The sequence below is a fragment of the Lucilia sericata genome, unplaced genomic scaffold (genome assembly GCF_015586225.1).
Source record: "Lucilia sericata isolate MDLA Ls3-8-SP2 unplaced genomic scaffold, ASM1558622v1 Contig000209F_arrow, whole genome shotgun sequence".
In the NCBI taxonomy this organism is placed as follows: domain Eukaryota; kingdom Metazoa; phylum Arthropoda; class Insecta; order Diptera; family Calliphoridae; genus Lucilia; species Lucilia sericata.
This window is the reverse complement of record NW_023994237.1, coordinates 157,065-184,439: the sequence shown is the minus strand read 5'-3', so window position 1 is coordinate 184,439 and position 27,375 is coordinate 157,065. Positions and strand designations below refer to the sequence as shown.

The window sequence follows — 27,375 nt, the reverse complement described above, 5'->3', positions numbered from 1 at the left end:
AAGTTGTACATAGTTTAATTATATTGGCGTTTTCTGGCTTTAAATCAATAAAACAATTTTGTCAGTTTTTTTTTAATATTTTCCTTTGAAGTAGAAATTATACTTATATTGATTTTATGTTCTACTAATGTATAATTATTTGGCTTATTAAAGAGACAATTGAATTTTGATTGAAGTGACAGGAAAATATGATGATTCGATATTGACATTGAAGCTAATTAGATATATACTTAATATGCAGCAATGTATACATACTAGGGTGATCGACTCGATTTTTCAACCGGTTTTAAAACCGGTTTTTTCTGCTTTACCAGTGTCGGTTTTTTCTTAATGTTGATTTTTCGAATATCGAATAACCCGGTTTTTTCACTTTTTAAAACCCGGTTTCGAATACTTTTATTTGCTTTGTATTCAAAGATTATTTAAATGAAATTTTTAAGTAAATAATAATAATTATAATAAATTTTAAAAATATTCGAGTTGAGGAACTAGAGTACATTTTCTACAGCTCTTTTGGTTAAACTTTTTTGATTTTCCTAATTAATTAAAAAAATTTATTTGTAAAATTGATAACTGTTTGATAAAATTTAGCAATCTTAAGATTATATTCCAATTACAATAATTAATTTACGGCTGAAATTTTATGGAAGAGTTGGAATGCCTATGCAAATTTCCTAAACAGGGCTTTTAAAATAAGCCAGGATTACATAGTACCTTATGTTTAACAGAAGTGTCCCACTTTTTTCCTAATTTTTTTATATTAAAGAAATAATGTAAATCAGACGACTAGATCTAAAGTTATAATCTTTTAAACTGTTAAAAATCATTTCGGGCCATGTTTTATTAATCAAATTTAAACATAGACATTAAGTTTTTCAAATTAAAATAAATTTTTTTTAATTATAATGAAAAACCGGTTAACCGGTTTTTTCTGAACTTGAAAAATATCAACCGGTTTTTTTTAAATGTCAACTATTCGAACTATTCGAAAACCGGTTTTTGGAAAATGTCGAATAATCGATCACCCTAATACATACGTACATATTTTAAAGTTATTAAGGATGTTTAAAACATTTGAAACCATTTTTATTACTTAGGGCTATTTCTAAAATGATATTTTAAGGGCTTATGTGCCGTACAAATTAAAGTCACTTTCGGAAGTTGACCTTGTAAGTTAGATCATGATGACATTAGGGGACCATGGTATTTGTATATACATACAACAAATTTGTATTGATCAGAATTACCAAATTTTGCGAATGGCAGAAAGAAGCTCTTCTAACCGGCCATATCCATAGCGATAATACTCTGTATTTGATACGACTAGATTAGTCGTATTTGTTATGAACTGCTGAAATCTGACTATACCATTACTGGGAACATGTATCTGTAAATCTAAAACTTAACACTTAGTTGTGCCTTTTTCGAACTACTAATATATTTGATTATAACCTCTTATGCTCTCAGTTGATAGCTACCCAGAAAGACGGCCGGACATAACTTTAATGTGAGTAAAGGACTAGTATATATGTGTGTTGCAAACATCATTACAATCCCAGTATACTCTCATCCACTAAAGTGGAGAAGAGTATAATAATCAGTATCAAATCATAAAATCCTTTCTGTGTGAAAATATCCTCTGAAACTATCCATCTATGTGAACAATAGAGACTTTGTCAAATTGCTCTGAAACAAGACCATTAACGTAGCATGAGGCCACTCCTAAAGCATCGACTAAGCATACACTGACAAGGACACAGTTGGAGAGGGGTTCCCACAAAAACCAACAACGAACCTGTAACATCACTATATGTATATCGGACATGATATCCGAGACGGACCAACAGGAATCCAACATTGTCATGAGAGATGCCGTAGCATCCTCATCCGGCAATGATCATACTTCTCAACATTTTAAAGCCTGCACAACATGGCTTTGTTGATTCAGCAAGAGCATCTATAGACTTATTTGGTAGACCAAATACATCTCTTATCAGTGTCCCTCTTTTATGTCATAATGATATGACGAAGGATGTAGGAATTGCCAGAGTCAACAGAACTCAGTAATTACCACAGCAGGAAGAGCTAAACCCGTAGTAAAAAGGCATACTAAATCAATGCTAATCACTAGGGAAATTCCCGAATTTTCAGCAATTTTGGATTGATAACATAGACACCACGTACACGCCGAAGATTCCTCACCAATAACCGGAACAAGACAAAGTACAAAACTCAGGGCTGCGGCAAATATTTCGATTCTATCATGCATTTGCATCGGATATGCTAAGATCTTAAGCATACTGCCCCAACGCACAGTGGGGCAGAATGGAAATTTGTTGGAAATAAATCTGGAATTTCTAAACGGCTGATCCGATCGGGATAAAATTTGGCGTGAGCGTAGCCAAGGAGTATTCGAGTTTAAGTTTTGAAGATGAACCCTGCAGATGCCCCAAGGACGGCGCTGTGGCGGCTCAAAGTGGGGTACCTACGACATGTAAAATTTTTAAACTCGTGCCATTTTTTTGTTTTTCACCCAAATAGATTTTTATATTTTGTGAAAGCGCTCGACGAGATCTTGAAAAAACATGCTTGGACATACTACTTATCTCTTATAATATCAGAGTTATAGGCATTTACAAATTTAGTGATACAAAATTTACCATACCTTGGTCCGCCTTTTTTTGAATACCGGGCGTAATTTTGGACCAAATGAACTCAATTTTTTCTTGTTAGTTAGACAACAAAATTTCCAATAATATACAAATTTCAGATCAATATCATTTACAGATCCAAAAATATACGTTTTTTAATTTAAAAATTCAAACAATTTTAGATTTTTGGCGTTTTTTTGCCAAAAATGTGTCTTAACTCTTTTATTAATAAAATAAAATTTTCTTTAAGAACATATAACAATTTTATAGTTTTCTAAAAGGTATCTTTACGCAGAACGCTTTGGCGTAAAAAACTTGTCCTATTTTTTGCAATTGTTCCCACTGCGTCCTTCCGAATATGACCTATTTTTTATCAAAACTTCAACTTTGGGCGACATGTTCTAAAATCCCAAAGCTGGGATCAGAAAACTGAAAGCAGTTTTGGAAACCTCAATATGTTTTATATTTACTCCAAAAGTATTTTTCTAGCCCTGAAAGAAATGTGGACCCTATGGGCAAAAAGGTAAAAAATCCCATTTTTGGGATTTTCATTCCTATTTTTGGGAATTGCGGGATGCCCTTTGACCTTTTCAATTTTTTTTTTTTTTGCATTTTCTTATTTGAAATGACAAATTTAACAAGCGTTGAAAATTTCATTGAGTTTTGTTCATAAATAAAGATTTTGTCATATATTACATATTTGTTTAATTTCTAAAACTATGATTTATATCAAAATTTTAATAGGATCGCAGATAGCTACAACAATTTAGTCCATATTTATTCCTTAATATCATTTTTTAGTTAGATATGGAAATTCTCGACCCTTTACAAAAAATTTCAAGCCAATATCTCAATTACATTTAAAAATCTGTTCATTTAATCATTCATACATTCAAAAATATGTTCATTTAAGTATGACAGAACATATTTAAATCTTATATTTACCTATTTTCTATTTGTTTGCTTATCCTTATAATTGAAAGGTCCTATTATGCTTAAATTTTTAAAAATTTATAACTATTTTTTACCTAAATTTTTTCGACAGATCATTTCGTTCTGTTTCGTTTATGAACAAGAAAAAATTGAGTTCATTTGGTCCAAAATTACGCCCGGTATTCAAAAAAAAGCGGACCAAGGTATGGTAAATTTTGTATCACTAAATTTTTAAATGCCTATAACTCGGATATTATAAGAGATAAGTAGTATGTCCAAGCATGTTTTTTCAAGATCTCGTCGAGCGCTTTCACAAAAAATATAAAATCTTTGTATTTGGGTGAAAAACAAAAAATGGCACGAGTTTAAAAATTTTAAAATGTCGTAGGTACCCTACTTTGAGCTCACCGTCCGCTCACCTCACCGTCTCCCAACAACTTTAGTGTTTTTCAGGCTAAAATATTTGCGATGTCTGCCAGGAGGGTATAATATGATGTCAATATTCGTGGTAACATAGGAGGAGGAGCCAAGTTATTGTGGCTTCTTTTCATGAGAAACGTAACCCAGGATATGTCTAGGTTAATATCTGTAATAACTGGGTGCAAGATAGACATGCAAGTCGGCTTGGGCTCCCCTTCACTGAATACTGCCGTAGTTGCAATGACAGGGAAGAAACGGCCTTACTCTAGCCGCTAAGAGAAATAGTTTCCTTGGCAGTTGTATGAAGTAACCTTGGCGAGATATCTAGGTCTAAACTTAATGACCTCCTGATATTTATTGCATACTATTAGAGATCCAGTCTCTAATAGTATGTAATACTATATCTGACGAGTGGAGTGGTCCTGTATAAACGGAATCCCTTCAACTCTACTTGACTGTTCGAACGCAGTGAACTAACCGATAACCAACCAACAATTTTTCAATCAATTTATTTTATGACTTAACTAATAACTGCAATAAGTCTTTCTATTTAAAACAGTGATGACAATTTATCAAAAACTTGTATACATACATATATGTTAATTTCTTAAAAACCTTCTCTACCTTGATGATAGGTAATTACATAGATCAATGTCATTTCCCCTGCCATATCTATTACACTAAAATGTTAAAATATAATTGTCATATACAATAATACATAGAAATCGTATTGTCAAACAGTGTGGTTTTAAACATTCTCAAACAAATGTCATAACACATGTCCACTCAACTGATTAGTGATAAATGTCGTCTAAAAAATAAATCCATAAAAGAAACACTTTACTATTAAACTAATAAGAACATGAAAGGAAAAAAATTAAATAGATTGTATTCTACACATGAAAAATATTAACACTTGTAGGTTTTCGAACCTAAAAAAAAGACCAATAAAATAGTAACAAAAATACTGTTTTTAGCCATTATTCACGCGTAAATTATATTATCACTTTCTTGTTATAAGTAATTTTTTTAACAACTAATGTTGTCATTATTGGTTTTATTGCTATTGTTATTGTTACTATTATCTTGTCTATTTGACTGTTCTGACATATTTGACCTGTCCGTCTACTGCCTCCTTTCGTATGTTACTTCCTTCTGTCCACCTGTCTATCATATTTAAATACTTATAAGTCAAATTTGTATGAACAATTTCTTAAAACAAGACGAATATATAGTACAAAAGGCAACGTCGAAGGAAAGTCTATATTTCCTTTATTTTTGTAGCATTTTAAAAGAATATTAACTAAATCGACTTCAATAAATCATTCGATTAAATACAAGCACTCATTCACATATCGGGTTTCCTCCCCCGTCTTTAATAGGGCCCAACAGTTTTGCAAGTAATAAGTGTATCGTGATTTGAACAGTAATTTTCACAGATTTATATTAAATAATTTTGAAGCATTTACTTGCAATGTAGATTAAAGACAATTGGTTACTTTACGAACTACTGGTAATCTAGGGATGACACAATTATGTTATTGTTATGTTTATAGCATTAGATTGTTATTTTTCTCCATATGAACATTATTGGTATAATCATTAACCGTATTAAAGAATATAATTCGGTTCATTCATCCAGAACTGCTGGGTATAGAAAAAATCACAAGTATTTTCGAGTTAAGCCTTGGAAACAAAACAGCCAACTATGTATATTAGAATGAGAAAACAACGAAAAGAACACAAAAAATTAAACACTAATCAATACAATCACAATTCATTCATCAGGAATTCATCAGGAAAAAAATGCAAAAACAATCAGCAAAACACAGACAATAAATTGTTTATTTATAAACAAGATTGATCCGAAAATGTCGTAGGTACTTTGTAGCAAAAACAGTTTCTATTAGGAAAAACATTTATTTTCCCATTCAATATAAATTACAAACATTTAAAAGTACTTTTACTCAAATAACTGATGATTACGGGATTTAAAAAAAAGTATATATGTACTTTCAATAGGAATCGATAAATCCCAATTTTGACAACCATAACACATCCAAATATTTGATGATACCCTACAAAAGTATATTACATATTCAGGGGGCGTGTCGAAATGTCCATGGATTTGGTTCACAGATGTGTGACTATGATGAAATGATATGACTAGAGAAAAACAAAACCTATGATATGAGTTATTTGGCTTTTGAACCCTAGCTATTGGTAAAGTAAAGTACAACATAAAAGAGTCCCCGCCCACCCCTTCAAAATTGCGAATATGTCATTGTTCTCAATCAACATAAAAACTCACAATCAAAAGAATATTTTTAAGACAGCTTTTCAAAAATAATCGATAGTAATTGACATAATTTAATATTTATTTAGCCTAACCATAATTTAATCTTAAGCCATATACTACAAAGCACATGATGGACTTGTGATATTCTTTTTTTTTTCGCTCTTTGAGACATAAACAAAAAAATCAATAAAAACAAAATCAAAAAAACTATTGACAAACAGAAAATAATAACAATAATGCATACTAACCACAACACAAATAATAAATACAATAACAGGCCAAATCCAATATTAACCAATATAAACTTTGTATTAATATTGGTTTTTGTACTCTACACCATGCAGCTAAGGGAAAGCTATTAGGTTTATGAGTTAACACACAAAAATATTGGCCTTTAAAATACACTTTACTCTAAAGACAACACCGTAGTCTACTCAATTGACTACAAAGTAGTCTACTCAATAGACTACAACGAAATCTACTCTATAGACTACAAAGTAGTCTCCCCAAGGAGACTGTAGTATACTTCTCTATCTCTGTACTCTATCGACTACAACGTAGTCTTCTCTATATACTACATCTATAGACTACAATATAACTACAACATATATATTATATAAACTACAACTCTATTCTGTAGACTACATGGTAGTCTATTCTATAGACTACATCATAGCCTATTATATAGACTACATCGTAGTCTATTCTATAGAGTACATAGTAGTATATTCTATAGACCACATAGTAGTATATTCTAAAGACTACATCTTAGTCTATTCTATAGACTACATCGTAGTCTATTCTATAGACTACATCGTAGTCTATTTTATAGACTACATCGTAGTCTGTTCTGTAGACTACATCATAGTCTATTCTATAGACTACATCGTAGTCTATTCTATAGACTACGTCGTAGTAGTCTATTCTATAGACTAGATCGTAGTCTATTCTATGGACTACATCGTAGTCTATTCTATGGACTACATCGTAGTCTATTCTATAGACTACATCGTAGTCTATTCTATAGATAACATCGTAGTCTATTATATAGACTACATCGTAGTCTATTCTATAGACAACATCGTAGTCTATTCTATAGACAACATCGTAGTCTATTCTATAGACAACATCGTAGTCTATTCTATAGTACATACAATAGACTACTATGTGGCCTATAGAATAGACTACCATGTAGTCTATTCTACAGAGTACGTGGTAGTCTATTCTACATACTATGAAGTTTATTCTATAGAATTCATAGTAGTCTATTCTATAGACTACATAATAGTCTATTCTATAAACTATTCTATAGAATTCATGTAAGTATATTCTATAGACCACATAATAGTCTATTCTATATACTACATCATAGCCTATTATATAGACTACATCGTAGTCTATTCTATAGACTACATGGTAGTCTATTCTATAAAGTACATAGTAGTCTAATCTAGACTACATAATAGTGTGTTATATAGACTACATAATAGTCTATTCTATAGACTACATCGTAGTCTATTCTATAGACCACATCGTAGTCTATTCTAAAGACTACATCGTAGTCTATTCTATGGAGTTCATAGTAGTATATTCTATAGACTACATAGTAGTATATTCTATAGACTACATAGTAGTATATTCTAAAGACTACATCTTAGTCTATTCTATAAACTATTCTATAGAATTCATGTAAGTATATTCTATAGACTACATAATAGTCTATTCTATATACTACATCATAGCCTATTATATAGACTACATCGTAGTCTATTCTATAGACTACATCGTAGTCTATTCTATAGACTACATCGTAGTCTGTTCTGTAGACTACATCATAGTCTATTCTATAGACTACATAATAGTCTATTCTATAGACTACATAATAGTCTATTCTATAGACTACATAATAGTCTATTCTATAGACTACATAATAGTCTATTCTATAGACTACATCACAGTCTATTCTATAGACTACATCGTAGTCTATTCTATAGACTACATCGTAGTCTATTCTATAGACTACATCGTAGTCTATTCTATAGACTACATCGTAGTCTATTCTATAGACTACATCGTAGTCTATTCTATAGACTACATCGTAGTCTATTCTATAGACTACATCGTAGTCTATTCTATAGACTACATCGTAGTCTATTCTATAGACTACATCGTAGTCTATTCTATAGACTACATCGTAGTCTATTCTATAGACTACATCGTAGTCTATTCTATAGACTACAACGTAGTCTATTCTATAGACTACAACGTAGTCTATTCTATAGACTACAACGTAGTCTATTCTATAGACTACAACGTAGTCTACTACATATATAGACTACAACGTAGTCTATTCTATAGACTACAACGTAGTCTATTCTATAGACTACAACGTAGTCTATTCTATAGAGTACATCGTAGTCTATTGTATAGACTACATCGTAGTCTATTCTATAGACTTCATCGTAGTCTATTCTATAGACTTCATCGTAGTCTATTCTATAGACTTCATCGTAGTCTATTCTATAGACTTCATCGTAGTCTATTCTATAGACTACATCGTAGTCTATTCTATAGACTACATCGTAGTCTATTCTATAGACTACATCGTAGTCTATTCTATAGACTACATCGTAGTCTATTCTATAGACTACATCGTAGTCTATTCTATAGACTACATCGTAGTCTATTCTATAGACTACATCGTAGTCTGTTCTGTAGACTACATCATAGTCTATTCTATAGACTACATAATAGTCTATTCTATAGACTACATAATAGTCTATTCTATAGACTACATAATAGTCTATTCTATAGACTACATAATAGTCTATTCTATAGACTACATCACAGTCTATTCTATAGACTACATCGTAGTCTATTCTATAGACTACATCGTAGTCTATTCTATAGACTACATCGTAGTCTATTCTATAGACTACATCGTAGTCTATTCTATAGACTACATCGTAGTCTATTCTATAGACTACATCGTAGTCTATTCTATAGACTACATCGTAGTCTATTCTATAGACTACATCGTAGTCTATTCTATAGACTACATCGTAGTCTATTCTATAGACTACATCGTAGTCTATTCTATAGACTACATCGTAGTCTATTCTATAAACTACATCGTAGTCTATTCTATAGACTACATCGTAGTCTATTCTATAGACTACAACGTAGTCTATTCTATAGACTACAACGTAGTCTATTCTATAGACTACAACGTAGTCTATTCTATAGACTACAACGTAGTCTATTCTATAGACTACAACGTAGTCTATTCTATAGACTACAACGTAGTCTATTCTATAGACTACAACGTAGTCTATTCTATAGAGTACATCGTAGTCTATTGTATAGACTACATCGTAGTCTATTCTATAGACTTCATCGTAGTCTATTCTATAGACTTCATCGTAGTCTATTCTATAGACTTCATCGTAGTCTATTCTATAGACTACATCGTAGTCTATTCTATAGACTACATCGTAGTCTATTCTATAGACTACATCGTAGTCTATTCTATAGACTACATCGTAGTCTATTCTATAGACTACATCGTAGTCTATTCTATAGACTACATCGTAGTCTATTCTATAGACTACATCGTAGTATATTCTATAGACTACATCGTAGTCTATTCTATAGACAACATCGTAGTCTATTCTATAGACTACATCGTATTCTATTCTATAGACTACATCGTAGTCTATTCTATAGACTACATCGTAGTATATTCTATAGACTACATCGTAGTCTATTCTATAGACAACATCGTAGTCTATTCTATAGACTACATCGTATTCTATTCTATAGACCACATCGTAGGCATATCTGAAGGCTACAAAATTGTCTGTTCTGCTCCAAGTTTAATAGTAGGCTTGTGTAGGGTGTCATATGGTCGTTCATATGCGGGCATACTTTTTACTTGTTTCGAATATATATTTGTCTTTCAAATACAAATATCAACAAATTGATGAAAACATATATAATTTATACATATACATTTACAAATACATAAAAAGAAAGCAAATACATGCGTAAAACACACACAAATATAAAATTGTTATTCAATGTTTAGCATTTTAACATACATAAATATTATTTATTTAAAAACAAGTACATATTTACTTACTATATAATATGTACATATGTATTAAAATCCAGAAATTCCCAACTATTTTTAAATAAAATAAGATACTAGTTACTTTTATAGCCACTAGTATGTTATTCAATGAATTAAAGTAAGCCATATTTTAAACAAATGTCATTAAGAACTGGCGACAACTAGTGCAGCTAATATCAATTGCATCTACAAGTAAATTTTTGGATAACTAATTGAGACTCTCAGTAAAAGAACGAATATTTGAAACGTTTTGACTCATTTAGAATATATCACGAACACTTGTTCACCTCAAATACCATTCAGGTTCCACGTGCAAAAAATGTTTATTTTTTATTCCTCTCTATACATTATAAAGGAAATACCTCATGTCAATAAATATAACTGTTGTTTTTTGTTTCCTTCTCAGTTTGGCTTTGTTTTGATTTCTTTCTCTGTCTCTCTCCCGATATTGTTCTAATGCCTATTTGATTATAATATTCAACACATTTTGGGGCTGTATGTGGTGTAGTTCCCATTCATGTTTCAAATAAGTCTAAGAAAATTAACTTACATTTTGTTTTAATGCATTTTTATTGTTCAACAAAGATATTATTCTGTCATTCATGTTAAACATGAAATTTGAAATACCCATATGGGGGGAAGTAAAGAATTTAATATTTTTTATTTTTTTATTGAATGTAAAAATAAAGTTGTTCAAATTATATTGTATGTATCAGCAACTTTATTTAAACTGATGATGTTTATTTATGTTGAAGTTAACAATATAAATAATGAGATTATTGGGGCTTTTTTTGTAAACTCATTTGTGTGCATATGACATTTGACGGGTGAAAGAAATGTGATTATGTAGTGGAAGTGAAATTGTGTGTAAATGTTTATTAATTTACTGACATATGTATTGTTGTATGTTAATAATTTTTACATACTCTAAATTAAGATGTACATAAAACAAACGTTAAAAAAAACATATGCCACTTAGGGCTTTTAACATACAACCCTACGGCAAGGACTACAAATGGTTTTAGAATTGTATGTATGTAAGTAACATATATACTTGTTGTAGGAGGAAGTCAAATGATAATTTTTGTGGGTTTATAATCTTACTACAGTACCATAAAAGAAGGTTTTCGATTACTTTGACTTCTTAAAAAGACGATTGACTTCTCATCTGTATTATACTTCAAGATTAACTAATTATATGTACTAACATACGTAAGTACAAATATGGCAAATTCACCAAATAATTTAGTCAAAATAATCCAGTTCGATTATTTGTTCATAGACTAGAGTATAAGCTAAATTATTGACTAGTTCATAGAATAATCAACCGCCTGGTCAAAAGACTAGTCCATACTCAATAGACTAGTCAATTAGCCAGTACATAGACTACACCATAAACTAGGATTCCTGGTAAGTAGAATATTCTAGTGACTAGTCCACAGCTCCATAGGGTCAATCTATTAGAAAATATATAGACTACTCTATATATTAGTACATACACTGGTTAATCGACTATACTAGTCTATAGGCTGGACGAGAGTCAAAAGACCAGTTCGATGATTAGTTCATAGACTAGTTTAAAGGCTAGATCATTGATTAGTTCATAGAATAATCAATCGTCTAATCGACCTATTAGCCTATGGACTAGTCCATACTCAATCGACACCATAGACTATAATTCCTAGTCCAGGGGATACTCAATAATACTATTGTATAAGCTAGGCCATTGGCTAGTTCATAGAATAATCAACCATCTGGTCAACAGACTAGACCATAGAGACTACTCTATATATATTAGTACATACACTGGTTAATCAACTAGTCCATAGGGTATTCAAAAGACCAGTCAACAGACTAGTTCCAAGATGAGTTCTTATACTAGTCTATAGGCTGGACGATAGACTAGTGAATAGAATTATCAATCGAATAGATCATAAACTAGATGTCCTAATTCATAGAATGATCCATTGAATATTCTAGGGATTAGTCTACAGAATAACCAATAAATGACTAAATAGACAAGTTCATACACTAGTGAGTCGTCTAATATTTCATCGTCTATTCAAAAAATAGTCCATAGACTAGATCAAAGATGAGTTCATAGTCTAGACCATCTACTGGTTCATAAAATAGTTGATAGAAAAGTCAGTCAACTAGTCCATAAACTTTTCAATATAATATCCCATGGACCAGTCTATAGTCAGTCGACTATACAGTAGGCTGGTCCTTAATTTAGTCCATAGACTAGACCATAGAATAGGTTTACTCTAGTCCATATAATAGCTAATCGACTAGTAAGTAGACTAGTCAATAAACTAGTCAAAAGACTCTTTTTGGCAGGAATGAGGGCTAATGATTGTAATAGTAATTGAAGCATTTCAAATTACAATTACTTATAATGTGTAATTGACCAATAACCAATTACAATTACTTGTACAATTACTTGTAATTGTAATTCAGGTATTATTAATTACAAATTACATGTAATTATAAGGAACAAAATTCACAATTACAAGTAATTGTAATTGGAAATTCTTCAATTACACTTACAAGTAATTGTAATTAGTAAAACTTCAAATAGTTGTAATTGACAAAACTTCGATTACAATTAAAAGTAATTGTAATTGATAAAGCTTCAATTATTAATTACTTCATATGTAATTGTAATTGAAAATGTAATCATTACCCCCCAAGCCTGTTTTTTTATAACAGATAGCAGTTCATTTTCCATGCTTTGTTCAGGTTATAACTAGAAAGCAAATGTTTTGATTACAAATACATATATATCTATAAAAAAAAATTAAAAACTATTACATTAAATTTAATTGGGGAATTAAAGCAGAGTTTTATTACTTAATAATTTATTATAATACTGTTACTAGTAATTAGTTACATTAAGTTTCTTAAAAAAAGTTTCACCAAAAACATATCAACGATAAAAGTATTAGTCATTATTGGGAAAACCAAAAAAAAAATGATTTCTTTGAATAAAACGAATAAGGACTTAAGTAACAGTAACGAAAAACCTACGAGAAAAAAAAAATTTTTTTCAACAAAAAAAATTTTTTTATTCCGTCACATAACACAAATACAGATAAATTTCTCCATGATTTTGTTAAATATTCTTTAAGACATTTTTTATTCTACTGTAAAATTGTTACTTAAGACTTTTTAAGATTATATGTTTATGACTATGTTATTTTACTTAATATAACAATGACGTATTAAGGTTAAAACTCACCAAAAAATCATAGATATAATGATATCATCATTATATGTATTTCCTGTTAATGACGTCTACATTTCTGTGATTCAAAACAAATCATTTAATTAATAATTAAAGAAACTTTCATAATTATAATAATTATTATTGTTTTTAATACAAATCATTAATTAACACTATAAATAACACAATTTTAACTACAACTAATTAAAGACGAATGTGTGTGTGTAAAAATATTAGGGATATTTAACAGCCAAAAAGGATTTCTACAATTAAACAAAAACAGCAAAAGCGGTAGGTAAAAGTCAATCTTCCAAAATGCAACGTAATCAAAAAAAAATCACTCTGGCAAACTAATTATTTTTCTAAAACTGACGAGTAAAATCATAAGGGGAGAATTCATTGGAAACATTTGAATATTAAACTTTAAAACAAAATTCAAAAATACTAAAAGTTATTCTATTAAAATGTTTATCAATAAACTTTTCCCTAATATACTTCAGTTTTTAGGAAAATAATTACAACAAATTTTTCATTTACACAAATTGGCACTTTTTAATCAAATATTTTTAGTTTTTTAGTTTTAAAACAAATTTCACTATTGGCTGCCCATATGTATATTTGTTATTATAGTTTTTTGTTTTTAATTTTGTTTTCCCTCAACTAAATATCATTTGTAACTAAAATCATTTTCCAAAACAACAAAAAAATGCATGTTACTAAAGTAAATTTTTTGAAATTTGTTAAAAATGTTTATTTTTTATTTTATTTCAAATTTGATTTAACAGCTTTTGTGATGTCTTATTGATTTGTTATTGAAAGCATTTAAACAAATGAACTTGTGTTTAAACAACTTATCATTCATATTTGTATGTTACTTATTTGAATGAAATTTGAACTGTAAAATGCAATTAAAAAATATGTATTTGATGAACGTTATGAGATCTTGTATGAGATGTGCAAATGTTGGCTGTTATCATTTCAGATTTATTATTACATTATTACATCTCAAGTAAATCATCATTAACAAAAGTCGAATATCGTTTGAGAATGTGTGGGCTTTATAGTATCGTAACACTTTTATATCGTAGCAGATATAAAGCAAAATATATTAAGTATTTGATATAAATATTCAATATGGCCAATTACACGTATACCCTACAGCTAAGAGATGTTACAGAGATTTAAGTCCAAATAAGTCGAATTTAAATAGAACTGGAACTGAACTAGATCTGAAACTAAAACTGAACTAGAACTGAACTAGAACTGAACTAGAACTGAACTAGAACTGAACTAGAACTGAACTAGAACTGAACTAGAACTGAACTAGAACTGAACTAGAACTGAACTAGAACTGAACTAGAACTGAACTAAGAACTGAACTAGAACTGAACTAGAACTGAACTAGAACTGAACTAGAACTGAACTAGAACTGAACTAGAACTGAGACTAGAACTGAACTAGAACTGAACTAGAACTGAAACTAGAACTGAACTAGAACTGAACTAGAACTGAACTAGAACTGAACTAGAACTGAACTAGAACTGAACTAGAACTGAACTAGAACTGAACTAGAACTGAACTAGAACTGAACTAGAACTGAACTAGAACTGAACTAGAACTGAACTAGAACTGAACTAGAACTGAACTAGAACTGAACTAGAACTGAACTAGAACTGAACTAGAACTGAACTAGAACTGAACTAGAACTGAACTAGAACTGAACTAGAACTGAACTAGAACTGAACTAGAACTGAACTAGAACTGAACTAGAACTGAACTAGAACTGAACTAGAACTGAACTAGAACTGAACTAGAACTGAACTAGAACTGAACTAGGAAACTAGAACTGACTAGAACTGAACTAGAACTGAACTAGAACTGACTAGAACTGAACTAGAACTGAACTAGAACTGAAACTAGAACTGAACTAGAACTGAACTAGAACTGAACTAGAACTGAACTAGAACTGAACTAGACTGAACTAGAACTGAACTAGAACTGAACTAGAACTGAACTGAACTAGAACTGAACTAGAACTGAACTAGAACTGAACTAGAACTGAACTAGACTGAACTAGAACTGAACTAGAACTGAACTAGAACTGAACTAGAACTGAACTAGAACTGAACTAGAACTGAACTAGAACTGAAACTAGAACTGAACTAGAACTGAACTAGAACTGAACTAACGAACTAGAACTGAACTAGAACTGAACTAGAACTGAACTAGAACATGAACTAGACTGAACTAGAACTGAACTACTGAACTGACTGAAACTAGAACTGACTTAGAACGATGAACTAGAACTGAATAGAAACTGAAACTAGAACTGAACTAGAACTGACTAGAACTAGAACTAGATGACTAGAACTGAACTAGAACTGAACTAGAACTGAACTAGAACTGAACTAGTAACTGAAACTAGACACTGACTAGAACTGAAACTAGAACTGAACTAGAACTGAACTAGAACTGGAACTAGGAAACTGACCTAGGAACTGCCCTAGAACTGAACTAGAACTGAACTAGAACTGAACTAGGAACTGAACTAGGACAGTGAAACTAGAACTGAACTAGAAACTGAACTAGAACTGAACTAGAAACTGAACTAGAACTGAACTAGAACTGAACTAGAACTGAACTAGAACTGACCTAGAACTGAACTAGAACTGAACTAGAACTGAACTAGAACTGACTAGAACTGAACTAGAACTGAACTAGAACTGAACTAGAACTGACTAGAACTGAACTAGACTGAACTAGAACTGACTAGAACTGAACTGAACTGAACTAGAACTGAACTAGAACTGAACTAGAACTGACTAGAACTGAACTAGAACTGAACTAGAACTGAACTAGAACTGAACTAGAACTGAACTAGAACTGAACTAGAACTGAACTAGAACTGAACTAGAACTGAACTAGAACTGAACTAGAACTGAACTAGAACTGAACTAGAACTGAACTAGAACTGAACTAGAACTGAACTAGAACTGAACTAGAACTGAACTAGAACTGAACTAGAACTGAACTAGAACTGAACTAGAACTGAACTAGAACTGAACTAGAACTGAACTAGAACTGAACTAGAACTGAACTAGAACTGAACTACTGAACTAGAACTGACTAGAACTGAACTAGAACTGAACTAGAACTGAACTAGAACTGAAACTAGAACTGAACTAGAACTGAACTGAACTGGAACTGAACTAGAACTGAACTAGAACTGAACAAGAACTGAACTAGAACTGAACTAGAACTGAACTAGAACTGAACTAGAACTGAACTAGAACTGAACTAGAATTGAACTAGAACTGAACTAGAACTGATCTAGAACTGAACTAGAACTGAACTAGAACTGAACTAGAACTGAACTAGAACTGAACTAGAACTGAACTAGAACTGAACTAGAACTGAACTAGAACTGAACTAGAACTGAACTAGAACTGAACTAGAACTGAACTAGAACTGAACTAGAACTGAACTAGAACTGAACTAGAACTGAACTAGAACTGAACTCGAACTGAACTAGAACTGAACTAGAACTGAACTAGAACTGAACTAGAACTGAACTAGAACTGAACTAGAACTGAACTAGAACTGAACTAGAACTGAACTAGAACTGAACTAGAACTGAACTAGAACTGAACTAGAACTGAACTAGAACTGAACTAGAACTGAACTTGAACTGAACTATAACTGAACTAGAACTAAACTAGAACTGAACTAGAACTAAACTAGAACTGAACTAGAACTGAACTAGAACTGAACTAGAACTGAACTAGAACTGAACTAGAACTAGAACTGAACTAGAACTGAACTAGAACTGAACTAGAACTGAACTAAACTGAACTAAAACTGAACTAGAACTGAACTAGAACTGAACTAGAACTGAACTAGAGCTGAACTAGAACTGAACTAGAACTGAACTAGAACTGAACTAGAACTGAACTAGAACTGAACTAGAACTGAACTAGAACTGAACTAGAACTGAACTAGAACTGAACTAGAACTGAACTAGAACTGAACTAGAACTGAACTAGAACTGAACTAGAACTGAACTAGAACTGAACTAGAACTGAACTAGAACTGAACTAGAACTGAACTAGAACTGAACTAGAACTGAACTAGAACTGAACTAGAACTGAACTAGAACTGAACTAGAACTGAACTAGAACTGAACTAGAACTGAACTAGAACTGAACTAGAACTGAACTAGAACTGAACTAGAACTGAACTAGAACTGAACAAGAACTGAACTAGAACTGAACAAGAACTGAACTAGAACTGAACTATAACTGAACTAGAACTGAACTAAATCTGAACTAGAGCGTAATATCATTCAATTATAAGATAGAAACGCTGATTATAATATGATGATTGGTGGCAAGAGCTGTATTTGGATAAATGATAGACTCTGATATCTTTTCTGAACAAAATATAGTACTTTGTACAGGCCAGGATTACTGAATACAATCCATAGGCAGTTTCGATGACTCAATATATCTCGGTGGACAAAATTAGCAGTAGCAGATTAAGTCCAAATTTGATAACACCTTAAGAGGGATGAAGTAGTCGAAAGAAATCTGAACCAATTCTTTATCTTTTATGCCATAGTTAACTACGGACTAAATACAGTGCTGATGGTTATGTGGTTTCAGCCGCTCTTTGGGGTCTTTGGCGTTTTCTGGATTGTCAGTATTTTTATGATTTGGAAACTATCAGCGAGTATGCATAATTAACGCTATCAAAACTTAGCTGTTGGGCATGGAAAATCATTAAAAATCACTAAAATCATTTGCACCCCTCAGAAATAAAAAGACATTCTATATCATGGCTTTTAAATATTGTTGTTAACAAATGAACTAACTGCAGCTTGAAAAAAATACATTTTAGAGACCATGAATAGTTTATAAAAACACCCCGTCTTTTAAAACAAACGTAAAAAAACTTTAAATAAACTAAACTGCTTTAAATTTAAATTGCCTTAATTTTTAAGAATACTTACATTGATTTTTATTATTATTTCTATGTTTAAGTAAATGCGTCCATATTTTTAAAATATTTGTCTGTCTTCTGTTTTTTCTTTCTTCTTTGTTTCTTTTTTGTAAAAAAAAATAAAATACATTTTGTGTTAAACAACTGCAACCCACATTTATCTAAAAAATCAAATACTTCCACCACCAACTACAAAAAAACACACTGTGATAAAAAATCATAAAAACACCATCACCACTTTAAAACCACTTGAAAATCACCAAAAATTCAATGAAAAACAAAAAATGCAAAAAAAATCCAAAATGAAAAAAAATTACAGGATATTACAAGTGAGATACCTCCACTGCAGCCAGTCTGCACTGAGGAAGTTATTATCAGCTGTCGTCAGCAACAGCAGCAGCATAATCATCAACCAGCAGCAATACATCAGCAGCAACAACAAAATCAACATTCTCAACAACAGCCGCAACAGCAACAACAACATCTTTATCAAAAACGTTCACAATCTACAGCAACAACAAAATCTTCTGCAATTAGCACAACAAATACCGCAACATCGGCTTTATCCCAACAAAAACAATCAAATAATCATCAAAACCATCAGCAGCACCAGTTCCAATCACAACCAAACAAACAACAGCAACTGCAGCAACAAAATAATCAAAAAATTATCACTCGATCACAATCATCAAAAGTTATACAAGACTTTCAGCATCATCACGCTTTCCATCAACTAAAACAACAACAATCATTGCCCACACCATTACATGGCAATGTTGGTGCTTCCCCCAATGTCCACAATCATTCAAAATCCGTTTCGATTTTGGTGTATAAAACATTGAACACGGTCTTCAAGAGCAGCCGCAAAATCATTGTACGCGTTTGTGAGGTGGCCAGTGTTAAGAAGAATTTCAACATGTTTAAATTCAATAAAGCATCACAGCAGACGAGGGCCGATGCCAGGGCCAATGCGTGTACGGGACACGATCAGTTTGTACGACCGCCGGTGTCGGAAAAGTGAGTTGAAATAATCAAACGTTCTGAATAGATTTAATAACGGAGGAAGAGTTGTTTTTATTAAATTTATTTAAATTTTCTGAAATTCAATGAAAACAGTGGTGTGTTTTGGGAAGAACCGCTTCATTTGGAAGAACCGAATTAGTAGACACATGTGTTACCTAATGACATCAATGGTATTTTCAATATAAAAATGATTGAATTGATCCGAACTAAGCAGTTTTGTCTGTGTATTATTCGAATTTCCCAAATTGCCCTGAAAAACCGTTTATCGCCCAATTATCAGAAATATTACTTCACCGGAGGCCTCTATGTCTCACATTATTACTTATTTCGTTGAATTTGAAAGCACCTTGAGATTTAATGCTCATAAAAGATAAAAGAAAACTTTCTAATGTCGCATTTTTTTCCAAATTGTTGGAAGTATAAAACCCCCAGATTTTTCGAAGTCGTAGAGAGTTTGAATTAGACCCATCGTAACAACTTCTCGACTATATGTTCCTCTTAATTTTATTGAAAACCTTTGTACACTCTTAACTTCATTGTCTGATAATGCGCAGTTCCATGCTCTTTTGTTACATTGGGTGCCTGACGACCTTATTGTCAGGCAATGGACCCTACATTCGGCAGTTTTCTGGAAAGCATCAACTAATTTTATTTTCATTTTTGCGCCTTCAAATGAAACATTGCGCCCTGGGAAAACATTTAATGTAGGGACAAAGAATGTAGTATCATTAATTGAGATTGATTCTCTCGTCGATTATACAGATATTTCAAAGTAAAACGAGGTGTTAAGGTGCCATTTTTATCCCTACTTAGAAAAGAGAGGTACACATGGCCTAGGCTCATTCAAGCTGAGACCTCAACCATAATATTAAGAATGGGTCATGCTGTTAATCACAGCAGGAACTTATAGATCAGCACAGTCCGAGTAATCATCTACGTACACATGTTTGACATCAAAGTTGGTCAGGTTACTTCATCAGGCGCTTACGAGAGCTGGAGCTGCTGTTGTCCATTTAGTTATTCTAGGAATTATAACGGCTATTGGAAAAGTTTCTTTGTGAAATTATATTTTGATTATCCCATAGAGAACATTCACAAAATATCCACAGTATCCACTTAATGAGGTCTCTCTCTCTCCCACCCTCATACTTTAATGAGTAATATAATCGTATATTCAATGTGTAACACCATTCAACTTCTTACTAAGTATATCTACTTCGTTTGGAAAAGTGTGACCTGGTTCTTGAATTATGGCATAGTTCCTCTTATTGAAACACAGCAATATATTATTGTTTCTTCAAACTTATTAATCAGCCTCTCTGATTTTCCCTTTGAGATACAAGTTTCTGAAGATTTTGGAGTTGATACAGAGTTGGAGTACATAAACTCCTTGATACTTTTAACATTTTGGAGCCTCATTAATGGAAAGCTAATCGTCAATTAACATCACCAAAATGTTCTCCTATAGGTGAAATTTTATTCATGCAGTAGAATATGAACCATACAAATTCAGAGCAACCATACCTACTGAAACTAAGTTGATAGAAGAATGTTTAAATACATTAAATCCTTAGAAATACACCTAGACCGCTATCGAGCCTGCTGTGCTTATATAGTGATCAATGAAGGTATTACCGTCCGGTGTTCAAAACTCAATTTCCTGGTCGTAATCCCTAAAATCGAAGTTTGTGAGGGATGTTATACCCCGAATAATATCACTCCAAAGATATTTGGATTTAATTTCGAAGAAAGCCAGACAATGGCCAAGCAATTGCTCCTGAGTTTCAGTGCTCTAAATTCGTCTGGATCCGCAAGTCCAATTTTGTATAATTATGCCCGTAATCTGTGCTCACTCAGACTTGCTTATTATGAGGAGGCTTCTCGTCAGAGTCAGCCTATATATTCTTTGTGGTTCTATCCACCGTTTCATTATTTCATATTTTTCATTCGGTCCTCTTTTCGTCGAATGGTTTTGCGTTCCTCAAGTTTCCTACCTCAAGCTTCCTTACCTTTAAAGCAAGTAAATTGACACTTTTGTTGCCGACTACTCCCAAGTGTATAAAGCTATTTTACAATCCAATACAGTTTTAGACTTAACCTTATCATTTGATATCGCCCTAATTGCCTTCTGGCTGTCGGTAAATATGTTGGTTGGTGCCATGTTCTGATTAGGTAGGATTGACCATAACATTCTATCTGGGATCAATGTTTGATATCGCCCTAATTGCTTTCTGGCTGCCGGTAAATATGTTGGTTGGTACCATGTTCTAATTAAGTAGGAGTGACCATAACATTCTTTCTGGGATCGGTGTTTCAAAGTTCTCGACACTGGTATGTGACTGGTATGTCCGACTGTGCACGTCCAATCTTTAAATATAGCCTTCCAATCTGTCCAGTATACATTGATGACGTATTTTATAAATACCTTTGGTCAGTTCTCTTAAAGCTAAGCCGTTCGGCTGCATCATATCTTATATATATTTCAATTGATTAAATATCTAGCAAAGTTTTCAAAGCCTTGGTTTACGTAGTGCTCATGATACTACTTAAGCCCAAGCAGCATGTACTCTGAACTCCCTGTATTGGTTTGATAGTGCACTTTTTGTCCAAAGAAGTCCACCAGATTATTAAATCATAAGTTAGAAAATTGATATAATCAGGCTTTTATAAAGCCAATGTGTCATAGTATGACTTAGGCCCATTTTCGTGACTATGGTTCTCCTCCATAGCGCCCAGCTCCTATGTATATGCCTTGTTAATCATATCATCTATGTGGTATATCTATTTTAATATCGGGTCAAGGATTAAAATGTGTGTCTTTCTTGTGAAAAGGAACATTTCAGTCATCGCCGGATGTGATATCTCGAAGAACTGATGTAATAGAGAATTTAAATAAATTTATTCTTATCATTCAAAAGGAAACTGGAACAGAATCTTCACTTAAAATCCCCATAGAAAAACTCACCACTGTTTATTCTAAATAATTGAGCAAATTTACAAATACTTTAACATACTCTTCATAAACTAATAAATTTAACATAATTATAATTTCGATCGTTTAACTTTAATACAAAAAAAAATATCTAAAATTTAACCAACCCAACGTTCGATATTAAAGAAAAGCCAAACATTTAATGAAAAAATTGCAAAAACAAAATGGATTGAAACGTTCCAATTCAGCGATAGAATTTGATGTATCAGCATTAACAGCAGCAAATCGAAGACATATCTACAGTAGGTAAGTCAACTGCCAATAAAACAAACAAATATTTAAAAATAACTCTAAAATATATACATACAACAATATATAAAAAATATTAAAAAAATTCTAAAATAAAACTTTTGTAAATTTTGTAAAAAAAATTAACAACAAAATACAACAAGCAATATTCTTTTTCTTAATTAAAAAAAACAGAAACAAATTGGCAGTTTCTTATATTTTAAGTTTATTTAACACTCAAAAAGCACTTTCAACAAGGCTTTATTTTTCATTATATAAATCATAATTTGCTTTTTATTTTTTACTTACTATAATTTTCAAAAAAATAAAATTCTTCTCTTCTACTTTTTTTCTTTATCTTCTTTTTTTATTGCAAATAATTTCAAAACACAAACAAACAAACAAAAACTAATTTTCATTTACAGCAATCGTTCGGCAAGCTCAGAACAAGATAATTCAGATCAATCTGAACATTCGGAGAAATCACCATTGGTTAGCGCCAGGTTAGACAGTTTGGCTAGGATATTTTTTAGCAAATCGATGTCAGCGGAAAGCGGAAGTAGAGATACCCTAGATTCAGTGCTAACAACAAGGTTGTCACAATTGTTTTTTTTTTCTCCTAAAAAAAACTTTTTCCAAATTTTTTCTTGTTTACGATTTTGTTTTTTAATATATAATTCGAAATAACTAATTATCCTTGGAAATTCCTCAGTGGTTGTTGTGTTTATTTTTTGTTTCTTGTATTATTTGAACAACTAACAATTAAATTATTTAAATAACATACAAATGCTTTTAGTTTTTTTTTTTTTTTTTTTTTTTTGTTAGACTAAACTACAGAACAACGATTTTGTTATGCTCGAAACATTTTCATATTTTTCTTTGTTTCCTGGTTGTGTTGGTTTTTTTGCAAATAACCCAGCGACATTTTTTGGCGCAAGGCTTTTAACATGATTTCTTTATCGATCTAACATTCTCTTCTTTTCATTCCAATGCATATATTGAATAGAAAATAGTATATCTTCGAACTGAATAGATAAGTTGCCATTACTTGTAGAAAAATTGTTTGGATCGCAAAATACTATCGACTCAATTTCCTCCTCATCTTCGCATAACCTGCAATAGACCCGTATATTTCTGTCCCACTTGCTGACAAAGGCCTTAACTGAGCAATGCCCCGTTAGCATCCCTATCAGTATGAAAGTGTTCCGACGTTGTACATATATATTGTGGATCCTTGGATTCGTTAAAGCAATGTCCGTCCGTCTGTCTGTCTGTATGTCTGCCTGTCTGTCTGTCTGTCTGTCTGTCTGTCTGTCTGTCTGTCTGTCTGTCTGTCTGTCTGTCTGTCTGTCTGTCTGTCTGTCTATCTATCTATCTGTTGAAATAAATTTTCTGAAGACCTCAGATATCACCGCGATTCAAATCTTGTATAATTCTATCTGGGTAAAAATATAAATCATTGTTATAAAGAAATAATTGTCAAGAAGTTCGGTCGGACAGTCCCGAACTACCACTTAGAGTTACCCCTAGCCATGTGACTAACTATTTTAACATGTGCTTGACCTACGAGCAAGTCAAACGTCACACCATATATTACGAAGAGGCAGACTAAAAGCTTAACTTTGTTTTTTTGAAGTGTCCACTCTCACGCTTACAAAGGGGACACTAAAGTGACGATTATCTTCACCATCGTTTACAAAGTGTATATCCGTGGCGAAACCAACCAGGTGGTTAGAATATAGTAGAAATCACAGTTTTTCGGATGCTTTGACTCTTTATCTAACGGCTGGGTGGTACCAACCAGTGCTTGAACCACGGACTTCTTATTGCTGAGCATCTATTCCATTATTTAGTCATAGGAACATTATTCAACTTCGGAATCAATAAAGTTGGTATTACTACGCCTAGAGATATGACCATAGTTCACCCATTCTCAAGACCTTGTTACCAGATATTTTCAGATGTCATAACACTGATTGTTCCTTTATTGTGTTATTGATGTTGGTGTGGATTGTAAAATGCTTCAGATGTTATCTGAAGATTGCCGGATAATGAGTCAGCGATGGTCATATGTTAGATAACACATGGATTAAAGTACTTGAACATGCACCGACATTAAACATGTAGAGAAATTGACACCTCCTTGTTCTTTGCAAAGTCTTAAAGGGGTCATAAAGCATCACTAACTCAGTCAGTGCATGTCATTTAGTACATTCTGGCACGAAAAAAGTCTAATTTTAGAAGTAAAGATATGTTCGCAATAAGAGTTAGATCCACACCATAGAAAAGGGGGGTTTGTTATGCACACGCCCATTATGGTATATTTTTCAAAAAGCTCTCGTTTCATGTTCATTCTTTAATTAAAAAATAGTGAAACACCGATTGCTCAAAAGAAGCTTATGGTGAATATGCTTGTAAAATCATTGAGAGCTATTCAAGCTATAACTTCAAAACGTTTGCAAACAGCTGAAATGCATGTTGGAAGAGACTCTTGATTGCTTTAAAATAATTATTTGAGATGATAAATGAAATCATTCCGATAGCCTAAAGCTTAAGAGATCATTGTGAAACCTACCAGCTGAAATGACACCGAATCCAAATATCTAAGGTGATCTGGCCAGATCATCACTGGAAACCTTTACCGAATCTAACTGATTCGAAATGAATAAAATTAATTTTAAAAATTTTAAAATTTTCAAACTTTGACATTGACATTGTTAAAAATATTTTAATGTTTCATGGAAAGAAACTTTCGGGATTCAACCGCATTTTTACTATTTTCAAATTTTAACTTTTGAAACCTCTAAAATAGCCACCCATTCATGCCCGCTTTTGTTTAATGTTAGAGCCACGCCCACTAATTCTTATAATACAATATGCAATACAATATTTAATAACATGACAATAAAATAAACTATAGATTTCGCCCATTTTTATTTCAATTACTGAAGATGAACTCAAAAGAGTAGAATATTGTTTAGAAAAAATCTCTGTTGAATAGTTAAACATTTTAAAATATTCAATAATAACTAACTATTTATTTTTATAGAAGATACCATGCCCATAATTTTCATTCCGGCCAATAAAAGTATTTGTTTTAATAGGAGATGCCACTCCCACTATTATATTTACTAAATTAATTAAATAACAATAAATAATAATTCAAGCTTTGATACTATCACTTAAATTTTTAATACGCCCACTTTCTGACCCCGCCCATTTCACTCAAACAACGTATTAATTATTTTTATATCCCCCATCAAAAAGATGGAAGGTATATCGCTGCATAGAAATATTGGTCTTAGGCCCACAAAAGTATATATATTCTGGACCCTTATTAAGACGATCTAGCCTTGTTCGTCTGCTCGTCCGTCCACCCCTCTGTTAAAATCTCGATAGGGATCATACGGGAGGAGCTAGAGTGCTGAAACCTTGCACAAATATTGTGCAATATCGATTCACTATTCCACCAAGCTCCCATACAAGTAGCCTCCCGGAATACAGCTTTAAGGGTCATAAGAATTTAAATACAGCAATCGTGATACAATTTTACACAACTTTTATGCAACTATAAATTATATTCTATTGTATAATAGATGTCGGATCATAATTGACCCTAACTTTGATATAAGGTTCCATTCTAACAATTATATCAACGTTCATAACTGGCTTAATAATAGCAGTATAGAAAGAAAACTTGACATAGAGAAGTTGTTTTAGGAATAAAAATCTTTCTATCAAATTTGATAATGATCGGCCCATACTCCCTATAAATCGACAATAGTTAACCATATCCCTCATACAAGGTCCGTAGATCATTTCTGAAAGATCGGTATACTTATCAAGAAGTAATATTCTTATTTAAACACTTTGCACGAAAATCTGAAAAACATCTAAAAAATCTTGCTGGGTTATAATGAAGAATTTTTTTCCTCTCAAATTGTTTTTATTGTTTTGTATTTTGTTGGCCTGCATTGTATTAAACCACAAATGACACCAAGGACTTTTTCACATTACAATACTTATACGTATTCGTATTCCTCTACGTGTTTGAGTATGTTGTATGTTTTCTAACTGCATCTGTATCTTTTTTTTTGTAATCGTATAATGCATATATAGTATTGTATCTCTGTATGTATTCTTTTAAACAATATGTTAAAAATAATTATTATTTTTTTGTATTTTTTTGTTCTATGATTACAATCTGTATGATTCTTTTTTTTAAATGTTTTTAAATCCCCACAACAACTTTTATGACATTTTAAATAGTACAATAATATTTGTAATTTATAAATTGACTAAAATGCATGTATGTATGTATGTATGCATTGGTGTGTGCAACTTTGTACTTGTAGTTGTATAGCTAAATGTTTGTGTAGTTGTTGTAGTGTTTTGTGGTTGTTTGATGTTTTTCAGTTCATTTCAATTAAAAATTTTTAGTTGAATAATTTAAGTGCTTTAAATGTTATTTTA

General features: G+C 31.8%; 1 protein-coding gene across 7 annotated transcripts in view; it reads left to right on the top strand.

Annotated features, from left to right (window-relative positions):
* Positions 1–27,375, top strand: part of LOC119602116 (slowpoke-binding protein) — a 229,427-nt gene that overhangs the window by 136,760 nt on the left and 65,292 nt on the right. For 4 of the 7 annotated variants that reach the window (XM_037953464.1, XM_037953466.1, XM_037953465.1 and 1 more), the window contains exons 5-7: positions 18,979–19,676; positions 22,801–22,920; positions 23,328–23,495. The exons of 1 other annotated variant lie outside the window; for it this stretch is intronic. In XM_037953464.1, the coding sequence (XP_037809392.1) occupies positions 18,979–19,676; positions 22,801–22,920; positions 23,328–23,495 (986 nt within the window). The remainder of the gene's footprint in view (positions 1–18,978; positions 19,677–22,800; positions 22,921–23,327; positions 23,496–27,375) is intronic. 2 more of the 7 variants (XM_037953467.1, XM_037953470.1) reach the window with 1 other exon arrangement.